General features: G+C 40.8%; 1 protein-coding gene, 1 long non-coding RNA gene and 1 other non-coding gene across 4 annotated transcripts; all 3 read left to right on the forward strand.

Moving 5' to 3' along the window:
- The first annotated feature begins 5627 nt into the window (after positions 1 to 5627).
- On the forward strand, positions 5628 to 9799 carry LOC103978342 (growth-regulating factor 6). 2 transcript variants are annotated; one of them, XM_009394105.3, is made up of 4 exons: positions 5628 to 6269; positions 6959 to 7177; positions 7747 to 8086; positions 8715 to 9799. In XM_009394105.3, the coding sequence occupies exons 1-4, from the start codon at positions 5864 to 5866 to the stop codon at positions 9562 to 9564; spliced, it is 1815 nt and encodes a 604-aa protein (XP_009392380.2). In that variant the 5' UTR covers positions 5628 to 5863; the 3' UTR covers positions 9565 to 9799. The 2 variants fall into 2 exon arrangements, with proteins under 2 accessions (XP_009392380.2, XP_009392381.2); XM_009394106.3 differs by having other exon boundaries at positions 5632 to 6269; positions 7750 to 8086.
- A 4882-nt stretch (positions 9800 to 14681) lies between these two features.
- LOC135637240 (uncharacterized) lies at positions 14682 to 15234 on the forward strand. Its single transcript, XR_010496200.1, has 2 exons — positions 14682 to 14867; positions 14984 to 15234. It is a non-coding gene; the product is annotated as an uncharacterized LOC135637240 (long non-coding RNA).
- Positions 15235 to 15540: 306 nt separating this feature from the next.
- On the forward strand, positions 15541 to 15614 carry TRNAV-CAC (transfer RNA valine (anticodon CAC)). Its single transcript has one exon. It is a non-coding gene; the product is annotated as a tRNA-Val (tRNA).
- Positions 15615 to 17935: the final 2321 nt, after the last annotated feature.

The following is a 17935-nucleotide window of genomic DNA, read 5'->3' on the forward strand; positions in this document are numbered from 1 at the left end:
CTCTCATATCGATTATAAGCATAAAAATCATAATTATACTATTATTATATAAAAAAAATTAATGTAAAAAATTAAAATCAAATAATAATATATTAAATTTATGATACTTACATTTCAATGTAATTCAAAAAGCCTTTATCTAATTTACAAGTACACCGTCGTCAGATCCGAAAGCTACAACGATTTGCATGGAGAACTATGCTCGCCTTCTTCTTTCTTCGTATCCTTCATAAAATCGTTATGAGTGATGGATTAGAAACTAAGGGAGATTGAAAATAGATTTATAATCTCAATAATTTGTGTTTCGTCTCTTGTGAGGCACTATCCGACGAGAATAGAGTGTTTAGGATGATAATTAAGAAAATATCTCCCATCAAAATTATATTCTTAAAAATTTTACTAGAACTTCTTTTCAATCGATTGATAACTATAATCATAATATAATTAAATATATACTATATTTTATATAATTAGATAGGATCGAAGCTTGTAACCGAACTCTGAGCCTACTTGTTCATCGGTGTGGGGTGAGTACCAAGGTGTCCGGTGGCATTGCAAAGGATTGGAACATCTTGAATGGATGAATGTACCGAATGAGCAACAGTAACATATAAAGATGCCCTGCCATAATTTGATGTAATTATCATCGAATCGAATTTATGGAGCCAACATCTTCTGCAAGAATAGTTTAAATTAAACTTGGTCGGTTTAAATATGAAATCGAACCGAATCGATCTGATGATACGTCGATTCAAAATGAAACTGGAATCAGCTTTGGATAGTTTGGTTTAGTGAATCGATCTGATGATATGTCGATTCAAAATGAAACTGGAATCAGATAGTTTGGTTTTGATTTTTGGTTTTTGAGAATCAGAATCGGTGGTTGCACTTGTAATTCCATTCCAACCGATGCCTTGTAGATTTTTCGAATAGAAAAAAAATAAAAAATAAAAAATAAAAATTGATCAAAACCTCTTTGATCGATTCTTTGAAGACTATTTGAGCGTTTTAACAGTCGAGACCTGCAGGGGGCAAATGATAAGCTAATTTCAGGAGGTTTTGATTATTTTTTTTTTTGTAATTAAAAACTTAAGAATGACATTATCATATAACCAGTTTTCAAAGTGACAGACATTACAATCAATACTTACAAATAAAATTATGATTTTTTAAATTAATTTTTAATTAAAAATAAATGTAAAATCAATGATTTAAGACTAGTTTGGATGAACACATCTGTTAGGACAAATTTTTTGAGCAAAAGATAAAACAAAAAATAAATTGTTGGACATTTCAAGATTAATATAATCTGAATGAGAATATTTCATGCAAATTGTTATGATATTTTTTTTTGGCATATGTTATGGTGAAGATGGTGCTATAACATTGTTTCCTCCTTAAAGAGCTATCCTTATAGTCGTGTGTACATCACTAATTAATACGTATTTGGGTAAATAAACTCTCAAATACATATTTGTCACGAAACCCAACTCTAAGAACGTGAAGAGATGCTGTTCGCTGCGCTTATCATATTGATTTAAGTGTTTGTGAGATAACGCATGCTCACGACCTTTGTTTGAGAGAGAGAGAGAGAGAGAGAGAGAGAGAGAGAAAAGCAACTAGCATACGAGGAAATTAGAGACAGGATACTGCATTTTTATTCCTCTTGTTTTCTCTCAAGGCATGAAGAAGGTGGGTGACATCTTGATGTTCTCCTAGGAACGAGTATAATATGGCACCATCCGTTGGCCTCCTCCCCGAAACTCTTTCGTTCGTTTTCTTCTTACACAATGCGTGATGATCTATTTCGAGTGCTCCCAGTTCATATTTTTGTGTGTTTCCCAGCCTCGAGGGAAAGCTATTTTGGATAATATTTTAGTTAATCCTGGCTATATTTTTCCACAAGCTACTAATCTGGTAGTGTACTAATTTTATATGGAAGAAATGAAGATGGGAGTCTATAAGAAACGCCTACCGAACTTTCTTTAACCATAGATCACATCGAGGTATTAAAATAAGAGGCATCTTCTCGATGCACGGTGAGAATATTGACGTGGGGGTACTTTGACTCGATCGTATCTTTCAATGCACATTGGGCATGCCTCAACTTCGTGGACAAAACGGATTGGCCACATCCTATTCAACCTTGTGAGGACCAACGAAGATACAATTTTTTTTAGTCTCACTTTGAATAGTTTTACAAAATAGAAAACTTGTTGCTTGAAATTTCTTTTTGAAGCCGATATCTTATGAGGATAACGAATGAATCCTCATGAAAGATGTTAACCTTGAGAATTAAGCTTTAATTATTTAATAAATATTTGATTTTTTTTTTTTGTTTTAAAGTAAGATATAAGAATTTTAAAAGCATTAAATGTTATGTTTTGAGAGGGTATTAAATGAGAATGAAGATGACATAGCAATCTTATAGTTGATCTCTTAAGGTAAAAAATTTTATTTTATCTATAAATATTGATAGAGAATCTACCGTCGGCTTGGTTGTCACGTGGCATCCAAGTCATCATCCATCCATATATATATATATATATATATATATATATATATATATATATGTATATATATATATATATGTATATATATATATGTATGTATATATATATATATATATATATATATATATATGTATATATATATATATGTATGTATATATATGTATATATATATATATGTATGTATATATATATATATATATGTATGTATATATATATATATGTATGTATATATATATATATATATATATATATATATATATATATATGTATATATATATATATATATATATATATATATATGTATGTACATATATATATATATATGTATAAAGATTTAGACAGAGAAATATAAACTTTCATCTCGTTTATTATGATAAGAAATACAATTATAAGCTTTTTTATCTTCTTTTATGATAAGAAAAATAATCATAAACTCTCTTTTCTTCTTTTATGACAAGAAAGATCATCATAAACTACTTTCCCTCTTTCAATATATAAAAATACATCTTAAACTAACAAATAAGATGATTACTCTTTCATTTTCTAAACTACTCGAGCTCACGTTTGGAAAACTCAAATTATTAACTTAAGCGTTAGAGGGATCGGATTGAAAAACCTCTGTCGACCCTAGTCTGGTGATACCTCGAGAGCACAATACTTTTACCTCGAATACACCTCGGATATTATTTCATACATGAGTCTACACCGTATCAAGTTATCAATAATATTTTTCATGATAGATATAGATGAAAAGTGTGTTAGTCTTACATTAACTTTTTAGTATATTTTTTTTATAATTAAATTTTTTGATATCTTTAGCTTCCGGTTGTTCTCTCCCTCCTTCCAATAAAATGATAGTTTTCAGCATTATTGGGGAATGCTTTTTAGCATAAAAGCCAAACCAAATTGCAGGTTAAAGTGGAAGCCTCCTTCCATGGGAATCAGGAAACAAATTCCAGAACAATCTAGGGAATAAATTCCAGAACAAGGCAGTGTTAGAATCAGAGGGGGAAAAAAATAGGAGAAATAATTGAAGTTGATAGCAAGAGTTAAAAAGGATGTTGGAAGAGGTCGGTAGGGCTCACATGCACCTAACCAGCAACAACAAATGGACAAATATCTCGTGGCTATAAATGATGTGGAGAGAGATATAGAAACTGTGTAGGGTAGGGTTCATAGCAACAACAGGCAGCCAAGAGACCACTTGGATGTTTTTGCTCCACCATATACAAGGATAGATATGAGGTGGTCACACCCACCGAGAAGACATTGGACCCGACGACACCACCACATTGCAAGCTGGTCATAAATGTCCATTAACGACTTAGCAAAGACACCATGAAAGCTGGGCCACTAATTGGTGTTTGTGCTTCCATCACCGACTGCTCTCGTAGAAGCACTTTCGAATCACGAGTCTGCAAGATAAATCACAAGGGGAGTGGGGTGGTGAACAGCTACCCTAATAAACTTAAGGGTCGAATCCATGTCTCCTCCCGAGTCTTGCTTGCACTTCCCAACGCTACGTAACGAGAAGTTGTCATCAGCTCACGTGATCACTCTATCGTTGTTTCCTGCATGCATGCTCTCTGGTTTGGCTGAGTTCTCTCTGACGGAGGTCGCTCGCTCACAGGTGTTGCTGAGATTACTGGGTCAAATATATAGAGTTTGCAGCAGTAAAAACAGAAGCAGTATCGACTTCAAGGTGACCGGAGTGGACCCGTCAACGTGTCGGCCACAAGGAGGCGAATTCTCTCGCTCTCTCTCTCTCTCTCTCTCTCTCTCTCTCTCCCTTCGATTCATCCTGCGAGCTTCGTGTGAGGGAGACCGTAAGAGTTATTCTTCTCGTCGATGGTGGCCTCGGTCAGGGTCGATTCCGGAGGTCTTTCATGGATTAATGAGGAGAGGGTAAGTGTTGCCGAGAGAGTCGAATGAGTGGACGGGGAGTTACCAGCAAAAGTAAAAGAGAGTGCCTAATCTATTCGCTGCCAAAGTTGCATAGTGGGAGAGCATAACTATATGTAGCGGTGGAATGATACGTCCCTGTCAAGCCTCGCTGTTGGATTCCCTTATCGGATGAGAGATGCCGCATGCATGATTGATGGAGATGGACCCCCCACCCCCGGAGGAGGGCTTAGGTTGGGTCCATGGGGAGCACAGCTCGATACCAACGTTTCCTCTCCCTCCTCCATCAAAGCCTCCATTATGGCTGCGTTGAGGACGCCCTACCGCCCCCGCCCCCCCACCCTCTCCTCCATCAAAGCTACTGTGTTTAAGGACGCTCTGATGTGATGCCACCGATGGATCGGCCCATCGTTGGTGTCGTGCCTGTTGCAAGGAGTGGGCGAACAGAGGGGGCTCACCGCTGGTGGAATCTTCTTCCTCCTCTGTATCTTCAACATTCTCAAAACATAATTACCATCTTTCACTGAGCTGGGAGCATCCAAGAGCTGCAGGAACGGTGAGCTTTGGGCTACATCATCTTAGCCTCGACTCGTCACTTCAACCGACCCATGCTTCCCGGATTCCAGCACTCCACTTCTCCCAGGAACCCTAACGCTACGCATCAACCTAGAACGCCTGTGATTTCTCTTCTTTTGCCTTAACCTCGATCGAGAACAAAAGGGGGGACAAAAAGTCCACAGAGGCTATTAATATTGTGTAGGGGGCGGGCGGAATGCATGCATGGCTGATGGCTTCCATGGATGTCAAAGACAAAAGGAGGAGGGTCTTTTTACGTTGTTTGACGGCAGCATGTATGTATGAATCGAGTCGTAATAAGACGTTTCCACGTATGAGGAAAGAGAAATGCTTTTGTCATTGTCGTCCATAAGTTTGACCAAGTTCTGCCGGAAGAGGAGGAGGAGGAGGAGGAGCTCAGAGACAAAAACCCTGCTGGCCATACACAGCACGCCCAAACGTACGTGTAGCCTTGAAGTTGGTTTTGGTGAGATGAGCTTGCTGGTTTCCTTTGAATCTAACAATAATCTAATCTTAATCTACAAAGATATACTGACATAACTAAACTGAGCACAATTCAGTGAGAGGAATTTGGATCGCATGTTCATCACCGTATAAGAAAATGATCACACATAACGCATACGATTTTGATTCTCTCTCTCTCTCTCTGTCTTTCTCATCCAATAATTTGATTTCACTTCTCCAGCAAAAGAAACACAGCCTGGGCTCACTCCCAACCATAAGAACCATGCTCTGCTTTCCCTTTCTTCCAACTTCCCATCCTTAAGATGCTTGCTTTCCTGCTCCCACTCTCCCACTCTCTCTCCCTCGGCTTCCACTCTCATGAACCCACCTCCTCGGTCGTATAGTGGGCTCGGGCGGTGGTGGAGGAGATGGACTTCGGTGAGGTGGTGAGCATGGATGGGTTGGTGGGCGCCTCCTCTTCCGAGGGCGGTAACCTCTTCTCTTCTTCCCTGACCTCCCAAGACACCCAAGTCAGCAGGCAAAGAGGATTCTTTGGATCCATTTTCCACAAGCATGACAGGCCTGCTGAACCTGAGGACTGCGACTGGAGATCCCTCAAGATGGCCAGGACCGAAGCATTGGTGACGGCACCAACAAAGACACCTCATTTCCTCAGATCCGACTCCCATCACCTCTTTCCTGACGGAGAACATATGCTCAGCTTCTCGTCCACGTCCAAGCAGAGTGACATGGCTGTCTCTGGTGATGCGACCTTGCCTTACCACATCCGCCCGTCGGCGCCTTCTCCAACGGGGTGTTATCTCAGGAATGCAGGTAACACGCACTACATACTTGCTGGATCAGACGTATTGATGGCGCTATTAAGTCTCTCTGGCGGGTGGTGGATGTTTGGTTGACGGTGGTTTTCTTTTGGGGGTTTTGTTTCTGGTCTCTCAGAACAAGCAGGGGGTTCGGGAAGTAGCAGATTTTGATTCTTTTTCGTAGAATTTTTTGTCCTTTTTTCAGTCTTTTCAAGGAAAGAAAAGAAAAGAAAAAAAAAAAAAAAAAAAACAGAGTTGGCTTCTTCCGTCCTGTTTCTCCTTTCTTTTGGGTTATTGTCTTCCGAGGACTTGTTTTCGGAGCTCAAGTTCTTTCTGTCTTCTCGTGAGAGAAAGTGGTAAGGGACACAGCAATCAATCCAAGAGAGAAAAAGTAACAGAATGAACCATCCATCCCTTAATATTCCCTGATCTCGTGTAATGCTTTTTCCTCGAGGAAAATGATAAGATATGGGGAAAAAGATGGCGTCTTCGATCTTTTTGCAGTTTGATGTGCGTCCTCAAATGCTGCAGGCAAGGCATGGGAGCTGTGATTCATCTGCCAGGTCCCCTCGGGGGACTTTGCGGTTGTCTAATATGTTCATCTTCTTCTCCTTGTCTTCCCCCTGCATCTAACGTGGTTCGAGTTCGGGCTCGTCTTTCACCTCACATTCGTTCCCCACCTTTTCCTTTCTTCTGTTTCAGGCTTGTTTTCCGCAACCTCTCATGCGAGCATGCAAGGGGTTCTTGCGAGGGTTAGGGGACCCTTCACTCCATCTCAGTGGCTGGAGCTGGAACACCAGGCCTTGATCTACAAGTACCTTGTTGTGAATGTCCCCATACCGGCCACTCTGCTCGTTCCCATCAGAAGAAGCCTCAACGCGTCTGGGTTCCCTTCCTTGTCTTCTGGATCTTTTGATTCAGGTACTCCTTGGTCTTTCACCTCCTGTATCCAAGAAATATTTGTTGGCATAAGGGAGCCATGCATGCTTGCTTCTTAGTGAGGTGGTTAGTGTTTGCAGATTCTCAAGAAAGATTCATCTTTTAGGCAGTATAGATCTTCTTCATTAGCATTCTGACATCTTTTTTTGAAGCATAAGCTGAAGTTGCTAGTTTTCTGGAGATATGCACAATCTTTCTTAGCAGAACCTTTGATTGCTTATCCAAATGCATGCTAGATCTGCCAGTGTGCATCTGGAAATATAACTCCACGGTTATATTTGCTAGAATTTATACACTAGTTGTGCTCTTTCCTGACGGATTAATCTTTTGGAAATAGTGCTAACTCAACTAAAGTTTTATCACCTTCATGCCTTTTCCTTTGTAAATATGGTGATACTAATAAAGTTTTGCTCTATAAAAAGGAATGGTCAAATCCTAAATGATACATACACTTCATGACCTTCTGCCTTCTTGATTATTTTGGGTTCTGAAAGATCTCATTTCAAAAACATAAAAGACTATATTATTGCTGCTAAACTCTTTGGTTTTAGCAGTTGGATGGGGACAATTCCATGTGGGATTTTCTGGAAATGCTGATCCAGAGCCTGGTAGATGCCGTCGGACTGATGGGAAGAAATGGCGGTGCTCGAGGGATGCAGTTGCTGACCAGAAGTACTGTGAACGACACATGAACCGAGGCCGCCATCGTTCAAGAAAGCATGTGGAAGGCCACACTGGCCATGCCGCGAAAGCGATGCCTGCCATCGCATCTTCACAGTCAGCTTCAGCTGCTCCTGATGGCACTTTGTCTGCTAGCCTCACCATTTCACAGCATGAGAATAAAAAATTACAGTCAAACATCACTGATCCTCGCTCTGTGCAGCTCAATGGGTAGGAAACAACTAATTATTGATCTTTTTTTCCTCAATAAATTAGATGGTTTTAACACTTACAGCTTATTTTGCTGTCATGACGAAGATGCTGATAGGGTTAGTGGGTTAATGAGTATAAGGAGCCAAGAAATCACTGATCCATGGTTTTATTCTTGATTTGTATTCAATTCATATTTCATTTAAGCTATTGCAAACAACAACATTTGATAAGTTTAAAATTGCTAGTTAGTGCTGATTCACTGCATTTTTAACAATGAAAATAGTGCTGGATTCACCAGCTTGCACTAAATGTTTGTCATTGTTGAACCAGAATTACACATGCAAATGTATGAGAAATTTTAACTTCGACACAAAATTGGACCAATCAAATCATGTTGTGTTTTCGCATAAGCTTGCATCTGTAATATCTTCAAAGTGTTTCTCATTGCTCTCATGCCGTGGGATATCACCAGTGCCGGTCACCTTTTTATACACCAGATCAAGAATAAACTACATTTATGATGATACTTTTAGAGTTTGACATTTCGTAATTTTTTATACTGGAGATTAGTGGATTCTCAAGTCATTTGGTAAAAGATGTGCCATTCCAACCAGATCCTTGTGTAACACTGATCTATGTTCTGCAGGGTGCTGATGAGCAAAGAAGATCGAAATGATTGTTTGCGGAATTTGAAGGGCTTGTCTATGCTGAACCCTGCAAACCAGAATTCCCTTAATAACTCGTTCTCTCTCTCAAAGCAACACAATCCCTTCGGGGAGACCTCCTCGAGAACAGACTTTGGGCTCATTTCTGCTGATTCACTTTTGAATCCCTCAGGTAGTTCATTCTCTGACAACATCGGTTTAATACCGAACACAAAGCTTAATGACCAGCAGTCCAATTCCCATGCCTTCCGACACTTCATTGATGTCTGTCCCAAATCCCAATCTGATCACTCAACTGTTACCTGGCCTGAAATAGAAGAAACACAATCTGATAGAACCCAGCTCTCTATCTCAATCCCCATGTCTTGTTCTGACTTCTCATCTTCCTCCTTATCTAACCATGACAAACTGGCACTTTCACCTCTCAAGTTATCCAGGGAACATGATCCGATCCCCATGGGTCTTGGAGTAGGACTGCTGAATGAAGTGTGCCATCGACAGGCTAGTTGGAGACCAATCTCCTGGGAGGCCTCCATGGCTGGACCTCTAGGGGAGGTTCTGACGAGCACCAACAGCAGCACTCCCAAGGACCAAAGCAAGAACTGCTCATCATCATCTCTAAACTTACTGTGTGACAATTGGGATTCAAGCCGTCAGTTGGAATCCTCGCCGACGGGTGTCTTACAGAAAGCTTCGTTTGGTTCACTGTCGAGCAGCAATGGCAGTAGCCCCAGGGTGGAGAACCTCAAAATTCATGAGAGCACCGGCAAACTGTGCAACGAACTCCTTGGTTCGGCTGTTGTAAACACCCCCACCATCCCCTCACTGTGACCATTCGAGAGGTCTGCAAAGAGAAGTGTCAGCATCAGAGAGAGAAAATGAGATGATCCCTGTTGGCAACTAGTGGTAATTCTGCTAATCAAGGACTAGGAACCGTCGAGTTGTAGTTTTCTAGCGGTGTTGTTTATTTGTTCTTTTGTTTCTGTACCATGTCCTAAATCCAGAAACAGCTATGTATGACTTCATACTGTTGCCTCTTAAGAACAGATGCTAAGCTTAAAATGCCTGGTGTTTGCTCTCTTGCTGGATCCTTCAATTACTTGGGGAACTATATTCCCTGCAATGCTGGTCACGATACTTGGGAATGCATTCTTACATTTTTTTCGAGTTCATCGGTGCAACTTCTGTTATGGAAGTGGGATAGTTTTCAGAGGAACAGGAACCAAAAGTCTGAGAACTGACATTAATCTCATTTGTCAGAAGTAAACCTGAAAGACTAGGTGTTGGAAGTTCTTCCTATGTAAAACCATTGTGGTTTGTTTGCCTGGATTCATCACCATTGAGCTTGCAGCAGTGTTTTGCTAGGCTTTACACCATGATTTGAAGATCCAGGCTTGTTCAGAAACAAAAGACAACTCAAGAGTATCATGATTTTTTGTTTATCTCCGGTCATATATCTGAATTGTCCTATGCTTCAATCATACACTTGAAACAAGTTTTGGTTTCTCATCCACAAATTTGTGAGCAGCTCAGATATCAATTTCTCTCAACAGTAGTTTACAGAAAAAAAAAAAAAACAGTTCAGGTGCATTGCTCCATCGGAGGCAGAAATTTAAGGGCCCCTTGTGTTTTGATCTAAAAACCAAACGCATGGTGTGACAAGCTAACACATCCTAAAGTCTCTAAAAGTTCCTCTGGTTGCCATGAAAACCACTGCTTGAGCAAGTTGATGCACTTCATTTATCTATGCATTCTTGGAATTTATGATAAGTGAGTTGACATTAAAACTGTGTCTCTCGAATGGGTACCAAGTTTTGTAGCTGGCAAAATCTTGTTCATCAGTTTCATCTTAAAACCTGTACCAAGATGACGTATGATAGGTATTTGACAACATGAACTTGATGCTTATATACAAGTATAAATTCTCCAATGGCCATTTCTGCACTGCCCTGACCTGTTTAAAGCATTTTACTGCAGTACCTTTAGGTTCTATGATTCTTCCATCGACTTATTAAACACACTGAAGTAGCAGTACATATTACAGTGTGTGACTTATCAAATGAATCAAGGCTTGTTTATGTCTCGGACAAACTTCCAAACAGGATGTTTGATGTAATGCTTATGTATGTCCGTGTCTTTTGGTATGTTCATACTCTGCACAGCATGTAGAGGGACGGTCGAAGACTTAATAGTCTCATTTTAGTTAGGTTGGTGGCCGCTTTAGGCTTGTAAATAAAGGTTGTGTCATGTGGACACGTGCGAGAGATTTTCGGTCTGTAATGGACTATTTTACCCTTTGTTGTGCAACTGTTCAGAGCTTGTAAAGTCTATTTGTAATTTGCATTGTCTATGAAGTATTTTCGGAGATGTTTGCTTGTGGATCCCGAGTGAGGCATTTTCTCTATCCTGTTCTCTCTTTTGTGGGTCATAAGGGACCATGGGAGGCTTCGAAGAGGCTGACCTTTGCGGACGGACACGCAAGGGTACCGCACGACTCAGGCAAAGCCCGTGACATTTAGGTTTTATGATTCTTCCATCGACTTATTAAACACACTGAAGTAGCAGTACATATTACTAACGTGTGACTTATCAAATGAATGAAGGCTTGCTTATGTAGTTCATAATGCAAAATAGTTGGATGCTGTTCCCAGGTTTCATGCCATTTATGCCTATCAATTACATTACTAATGTTGCACATGGTTTTGTAGGGCACTGACAACAACAACATACCTATAAGACCCTATAATTCATGTTTTGCTGTCCATTCAGTAAATGGTGGATTGTGATTGCCAAAGGCTTTTATGTTTGCCACAGAAATAGACAACTGCGATGTGCAGTTTCTTTCAAGCAGCAATGCAGCAGAAGAGTGTTTCTGTGAGCAAGTGATGCACAGGTGAGAAGCATCCATCAACTCTATTTTAAACATACAGGTATCAAGTGCTGTTCAGATCATTCAACTTATTCTAACATCAATCGAGCATCATCACCACAATAGAAAATTGAAAGGCTGCAGCAACATGCTTACTGAACATTTGTTTTGTTCCTCTATGTAGTCATGGTGGTTGAGTCTTCAATGATGGGGTGAAAAAACTAGTACGGATATGACTCAAGCAATCTCAATTGATGAGTCTTAAGAGGATGCTGTGGTCCATTTTCTCTGAAACCAGCGAGGAGGAACTCGATGTCAATTCACAAGAGATAAAAGGAGGCTCCTGAATCTACTGAACTGATGTGTACCATACTGCTACAGTGATGATGAACTCCACTGAGATGTACAATGAGAGCCTATAATATCTAGAATTGTTTCTTCTTTGATATCTTCGAAGAGGGCAGCTCCTATGTCGATTGCAATCTCCCTCATCTGAAGCTGGAATCGACTCCACTCACTCCTGGAGCTTGCTAGCTCTGAGACTGTCAGCTCTCTTATGGTAGAGAGAGCTTTTTGCTTCAACAACGGAGGAATCTCATGATTGAAACATTCATGGGAATCCAAAAGCTTGTCCGATCGATCCAGCTGCCACTTTGATCCGATGAGTTCATAGAAGGCTGGGGTATAAGCTACCTCAAGCAGCTCGTTGAAGATGTCAAGAACTTTGGCTGGCAAATCCAAACCCACGGTTGACATCTTCCCTTCTACATCTGAAGCAAGGAAAGAACCAACAACATGATGTCCTGCATCACCAATAAGTAGAGGGAGGAGGAGGAAGAATGCCGAGAACTTACGTCGAACATGATCGACTGGTCGGCCACAACGCAGCTCGAGAGTCGAGACGGGACTGCGTCGTTTCGAGTCTACCCTCAAATGATTCCGCGCAATTCTTTCCCAATTCAGAGAGTTCTTCTCAGCCGCTCCGCAGAGCGTCTTCTTCATCATGTCTCGACAAGTTCTCAGATGACGGCATGTCAGCTTCTGCAGACTCGTGCATGTACTCCCACCAGGCCAACAGGTAATGCTTGCAGACCGGGATGCAAGAATCCTATCCGAGTGCCCTTTCTCGAGAAGGTAAACATCCAAGTGGAAAGGCTCTTGTTGCTCTTGCAGCAGCTCGAGAAGGCGTCGTCCATGAACAGCAGGCGATTCAGAAAGACATGCCATTGGTTCTCACGCTTTGAGGCTCTGAAGGAGAGTAGAACGAAGGAAGTTTCAGAAGGGGAGAAGAGTCGAGGAACAGGACAGGATGAGGAGTTATATGCACTTCCAAAGAATCTCTTCGCCCAGATGTTGGTCGAGACATTGCCATCGATCGTAATGGCGACGGAGGAGCGAATCTGTAGGCAGCATGCAAGTGTTTGTTTCTTGGTGGGCAGAGTCTGATGTCTTGTCACGATTTCTAGCTTTTCAGCAACCACCACCAATACCCAGTGAACTCTTCCACTGTTCAAAGGTATATATATATATCTCTCTCTCTCTCTCCCCCACAACCACCGCGGGGCGCCGCCCCCCTCTTTCATAAGAACAAAAGACCACAATACATACATCTCTATATGTCTTCTAACAGAGGAGTTTTCGTGGGCACTGTGATATTTTGGTTGATTTGGTGGGAAGTATCCTTTGAATCCCACAGCAATGATCAAATGCAGACAAGAAACCAGTATTCATCATCAGGAGTGGGGCACTGGACAAGATTGAACTGAGTCACCGTCAGGAAATCACTGTGGCTGCTGCTCTCTGTTCTAGTTTTCCTTCTTCGTTCTTCGTTCTTCCTATGAAGACTAGAAGACATGAATCTTTTGTCTTCCACGTTCACGCATATCTGCAACATCGTTCTGCTCGTGTGATGTCTTCAAACATAAGGAGCACATCTCAGGAGTCGTCGGCTTGTATTGGGAAAATTACTGCAGAGCATAGTTTCCATGGTTGTTCTCTCGCGAGGATGGAAGCGGTCAACTCATGGCAGGGCACGACGGTCAACCAAATCTTTCCGCTCTCCATGATGCTTGGATTGGATGTCTGCACTCCCTTCTTGGCTTAGCCCATAATTCCAGCAATATATTATTCCACACTAATTATTAACTAATACTCTGTAAATTCTCAAAATTAGGATTTGATTCTTCTATAAATATCCTAAATTTTGGTGTGAAGAAAGATACTTTTGAGTAGAGTATTCCTCGGATTCTCTCTAGCATATTTAAAACTTGTGTTCTCTTTGATTTCTAAAAAGGACGAGAGAATAAATATGTTCATTTTTTGAGATTTATGTGAGAATGTATATAATAATAAGGGGATAACTCAGGAGTCTTCTACGTGGATACAGGAGACCTGTGTCTGATAAGGCCGTCGTGACACAGCTTTCGCATGCTTTCGAAGACCATAACGAATCTTCTTTTTCCTGAAAACAAAGAGTATTCAAAGTCATCACCTCACCTATCTTCTACGGTGGATGGCTGTTGAAGATTTGCCGAAGCTGACCAACAACGAGATTCTTCCTCATCGGATTCAGACTTAAGACAATGGTCGAACCAGTAAATTCTCTAGTGGTGTCCGACAGCAGAGATGTTGAGTTGATCCCACCGTCCAGTAAAACAAATAAGTAATCTTACCGTCTTTCTGGAATACTTGCAATCTTTTGATCTATGCAGCTTCGAACTTCTTTAACCCACCCTATCCTATCGGGAATCCACAGGAAGAGCTTTTGGTTTGCGGAAAGAACGGAGTGATCCATGTCAAAAAGTCACTAACTGCGGAAGGAGGAGAGAGAAGCTGGCATCCACCGAGAACAAGTTGCAGCCAACCGGTATCATTCATGCAGGGAATTCCTCGGTGAAGAAGAAAGAAGCTTGTGGATTATTGCTGAAGGAACATTTCAAGAGAATATCACAAACAATTAATTACAAGTCCATATGCTTGTGAACGGTCGGTCTGAAAGAGAGAAAAGAAGAATCCATGTGTCCACACTCATTCATGAGCCTCTATTTAAAAAGCCTCTCCACTCCCCTTCCCTTCTTCCTCCAACTTCAGTACAGCTTCCTCTCTCTGGTGTTCAACCAGCGGGAAGCATCCCCCTGGATCTATCTACAAGATAGCTGTCATGGCAAAGTGTGTCACCTTCTTCGTCATAGCTGTTCTGCTCTCTTTCTCACTTGGCCGAGCAGCTCGACATGAGCCAGTGGATCCCAGAAACACCCAACAAGAGGTACTTGTCCGATTTCTGCAGAAAAACACTCACCTTGGCAGCTGAAATGATGTCTTCTTTGGGTTAATTGAGATTGTTTTCCATGTCTCTGATATGTAATGTGTTTGTCGTAATAGGGTGCAGAAGCAGACGGTTTTGAAAGGGTGGACGAAGGATGTGGAGCAGCTAACGAGGAGGAGTGCTTGATGAGAAGAACGCTTGTAGCTCACACAGACTACATATATACCCAAGGGAACAGACACTGATAAGAGCAGGAGCACACTCTCTTCTTCCTTCGTTTCTTCTCTCGAGAATGCGAGGTGGAAGGAAGAATTCTTCCGAAATAAAATGAAAAAGGAAATTTGTCGAGCAATCTCTTCTTCTTCAAGTCCACTGTGTTCCTTTGCTTCTGTGATGTTCTCTGTTTACCGAAATCAGCGATTCGCTCGACCTTCATCTCTACTTCGGGAGTTTGAGTTAAATAGCTTGTGTAATCTTTGTCAAATCTATCCTTCTTTTCCCTTCTGAAAATGATAAATCTATCGTCTAAAACACTGATACCAACATGGATCATGAGTTGACTTCTATGAAGAATAAGTTGACTCTCTTTTGGTCCATAAAAATCTCTTGCAGCCATATATCTATATATATATATATGTATATATATATAAATACTATTGAGCCTGATCACATCGTCTGGGTGGTGTAGTAGGTTATCACGCTAGTCTCACACACTAGAGGTCCCCGGTTCGAACCCGGGCTCAGACATAGTTGTTAGGCATTACATATATATAATATTATAATGTCATATTTTGGCCTTTTTTCTGTAATTCTCGCCAATTAATTAATTATATATATATATATATATATATATAATGCCATATTTTGCCCTTTTTTGGCATTTATGTAAATATTTATATTTAAATGAAATGTCTACACAACCCTTCTTATCCCCCCCCCCCACCCACCCACCCACCCAGTCGTTCTTGTGTTGCCATAGGTCCGTACAAGGATAAATCCGCACAAGGTTGGGTGTTTCTTTGACACCAAGCAACAGCCATGGTGTCCAACTGCTTCTTCCTTCCAAGATTAAGGAACCCCTGTCTCGTGGTGGTGGTGTCCACTTATGCAAAGAAATCCCACCTCCGATTCCAAGGAGGCATGCAAGTGTCCTCTGAAGAAGAAGTACGCTGCCTGGGTGTTGGGATTTTTTTAGGTGAAGACATGGGTGAAGAAGAAAGCAGTGCGTTCTTCTTGGGTTTTGGCTTTTCGGGTGAAGCAATCATGATTTAGGAGGGAGGCATGGCTGGAGCACAGGACTTGTTTCATACAGTCTTCTTCGTCAGCAGACTTGGGGGATTTCTTAACCATCTCCTTCTCTCGAGCACATCAGTACAAGTTATGCACATTACTTTTGGGTTCTTTCTTTCAATTTACTATGTTATTAAAGTGGCTTCAGTCACCAACTCTGCAGGAAAGTGCTTAACTCGCTGTCATCACAATCTCTCTTTGTTCTCTTCCTCTTTCTTTTGTTCCTGTAGGCCTTCTTCAGTACCATGTAATATGGAACCAACTACTGTTGGAGCAGAGCTAATAGGTAAGTGTTGTTACATATGTCCGATCTGCTTAGTGGTACCTAAGTGACTTTTTTTTACTATGTTACTTTTTGGTTGTCTTATTATTGTTTAGCTAAATTCCTTTTAGTCCTGTGATTCTATCTTCCCAAAAGATAGATAGTTGAGATCCAATTGACTCTCCGTGGACCACATTCACAATTGATAGTAGCTATTGCCCAGTGGTTCTCTCCGGATAAGACTAAATAATTGAACACATTTCTGTTGATTCCTGTGCATATAATAAACAAAGCCATAGATGACCCAAGTAAGATAGTTCGACTACATGACCTGTTGTTCTCCACCTACCCTTGAATTGTTCAGCAGGCAATCAGGAAGAAGAAGGAGGAGGAGGAGGAGGAGAAAGAATAAGCCTACACATAATTACATGAAGGCACGTAAACAATAGAACAAGTGGCTTTCCTTGGAAGGTTGGGATCGGAGTAATACCAAACCCTGCCCACCATGTCAAGGCTTCTTCCCTCTCTTCCTTATCCCACTGGAGCAGCGATTCTTGCTGCTTCTAAAATTGAACCTTTCCTTCCATCCGGCAACTCCACTTGGAAGAAAATTTATTTGTGTATGAATATGCCATCTAGCTCACATGTATTTACAGCAGGACCTTCTTGTATAGTTATGGTGGTTTGTGGGTGGGTGTCTATCTATCTATCTATCTATCCATCTGTCTTACAACTATGATTGGGGTTGGGATCAGTAAGATTTGACATTTTAGCCGAGCTGGAGTATCTGATTTGCCTGTTACCATCTTCCTGTATCTCTTAGCATTATGACAAGGTGGATGATCAGTGTGCAAAAATATGAAGTATATGATTTGCTTGTTACCATCTTCCTGTATCTCTCAAATATTATGACAAGGTGGATGATCAGTATACAAAATGTGATTATGCTGATTGGAGGTGAATGTAATATGCGTAGAGTGATCAGTTCTCAGCAACTTAGGATGAAGAAGATCTTTAACATCAATAAGCAGTGTTTGTGGTAGCATTTTTTCTCTGAATTGACTTGAACCTAAAATTGTTTCGGACACAACTACCATAATAACCTCATATCACAAAGCAATTGAAGATTCAGATCTTTGTGGAAATCGATGGTCCTTGTTTTGATGTATGTATGCTTTAGCTGATTGTTTCATACAGAAAAGAACGTTTCTCACTCTATCCTAACGAAAAGGAAAACAATGACCTATTTTAGCTTGTTTGACTAAAGAAAGCACACATCAATGACATCTTCAACGAGTATGACTTGGAAATTTTATGAAGCTTCTCCACATTTTCCACTGCACTGTTTTCTTTAAGCAAAACAAAATATTCACACTCATGAGGAGGAAGAATTTATGGCATAAGATCCAGAATTGATCAGAAATGAAGCTATCCAATTTGACTGTCATAAATGCATCTAACACTCTTTTGACCCCTTAAGCTTTCCTCAGCTACGATCAATATAGTATGTCATAAT

This window comes from Musa acuminata, chromosome BXJ1-3, assembly GCF_036884655.1.
Source record: "Musa acuminata AAA Group cultivar baxijiao chromosome BXJ1-3, Cavendish_Baxijiao_AAA, whole genome shotgun sequence".
NCBI lineage: Eukaryota > Viridiplantae > Streptophyta > Magnoliopsida > Zingiberales > Musaceae > Musa > Musa acuminata.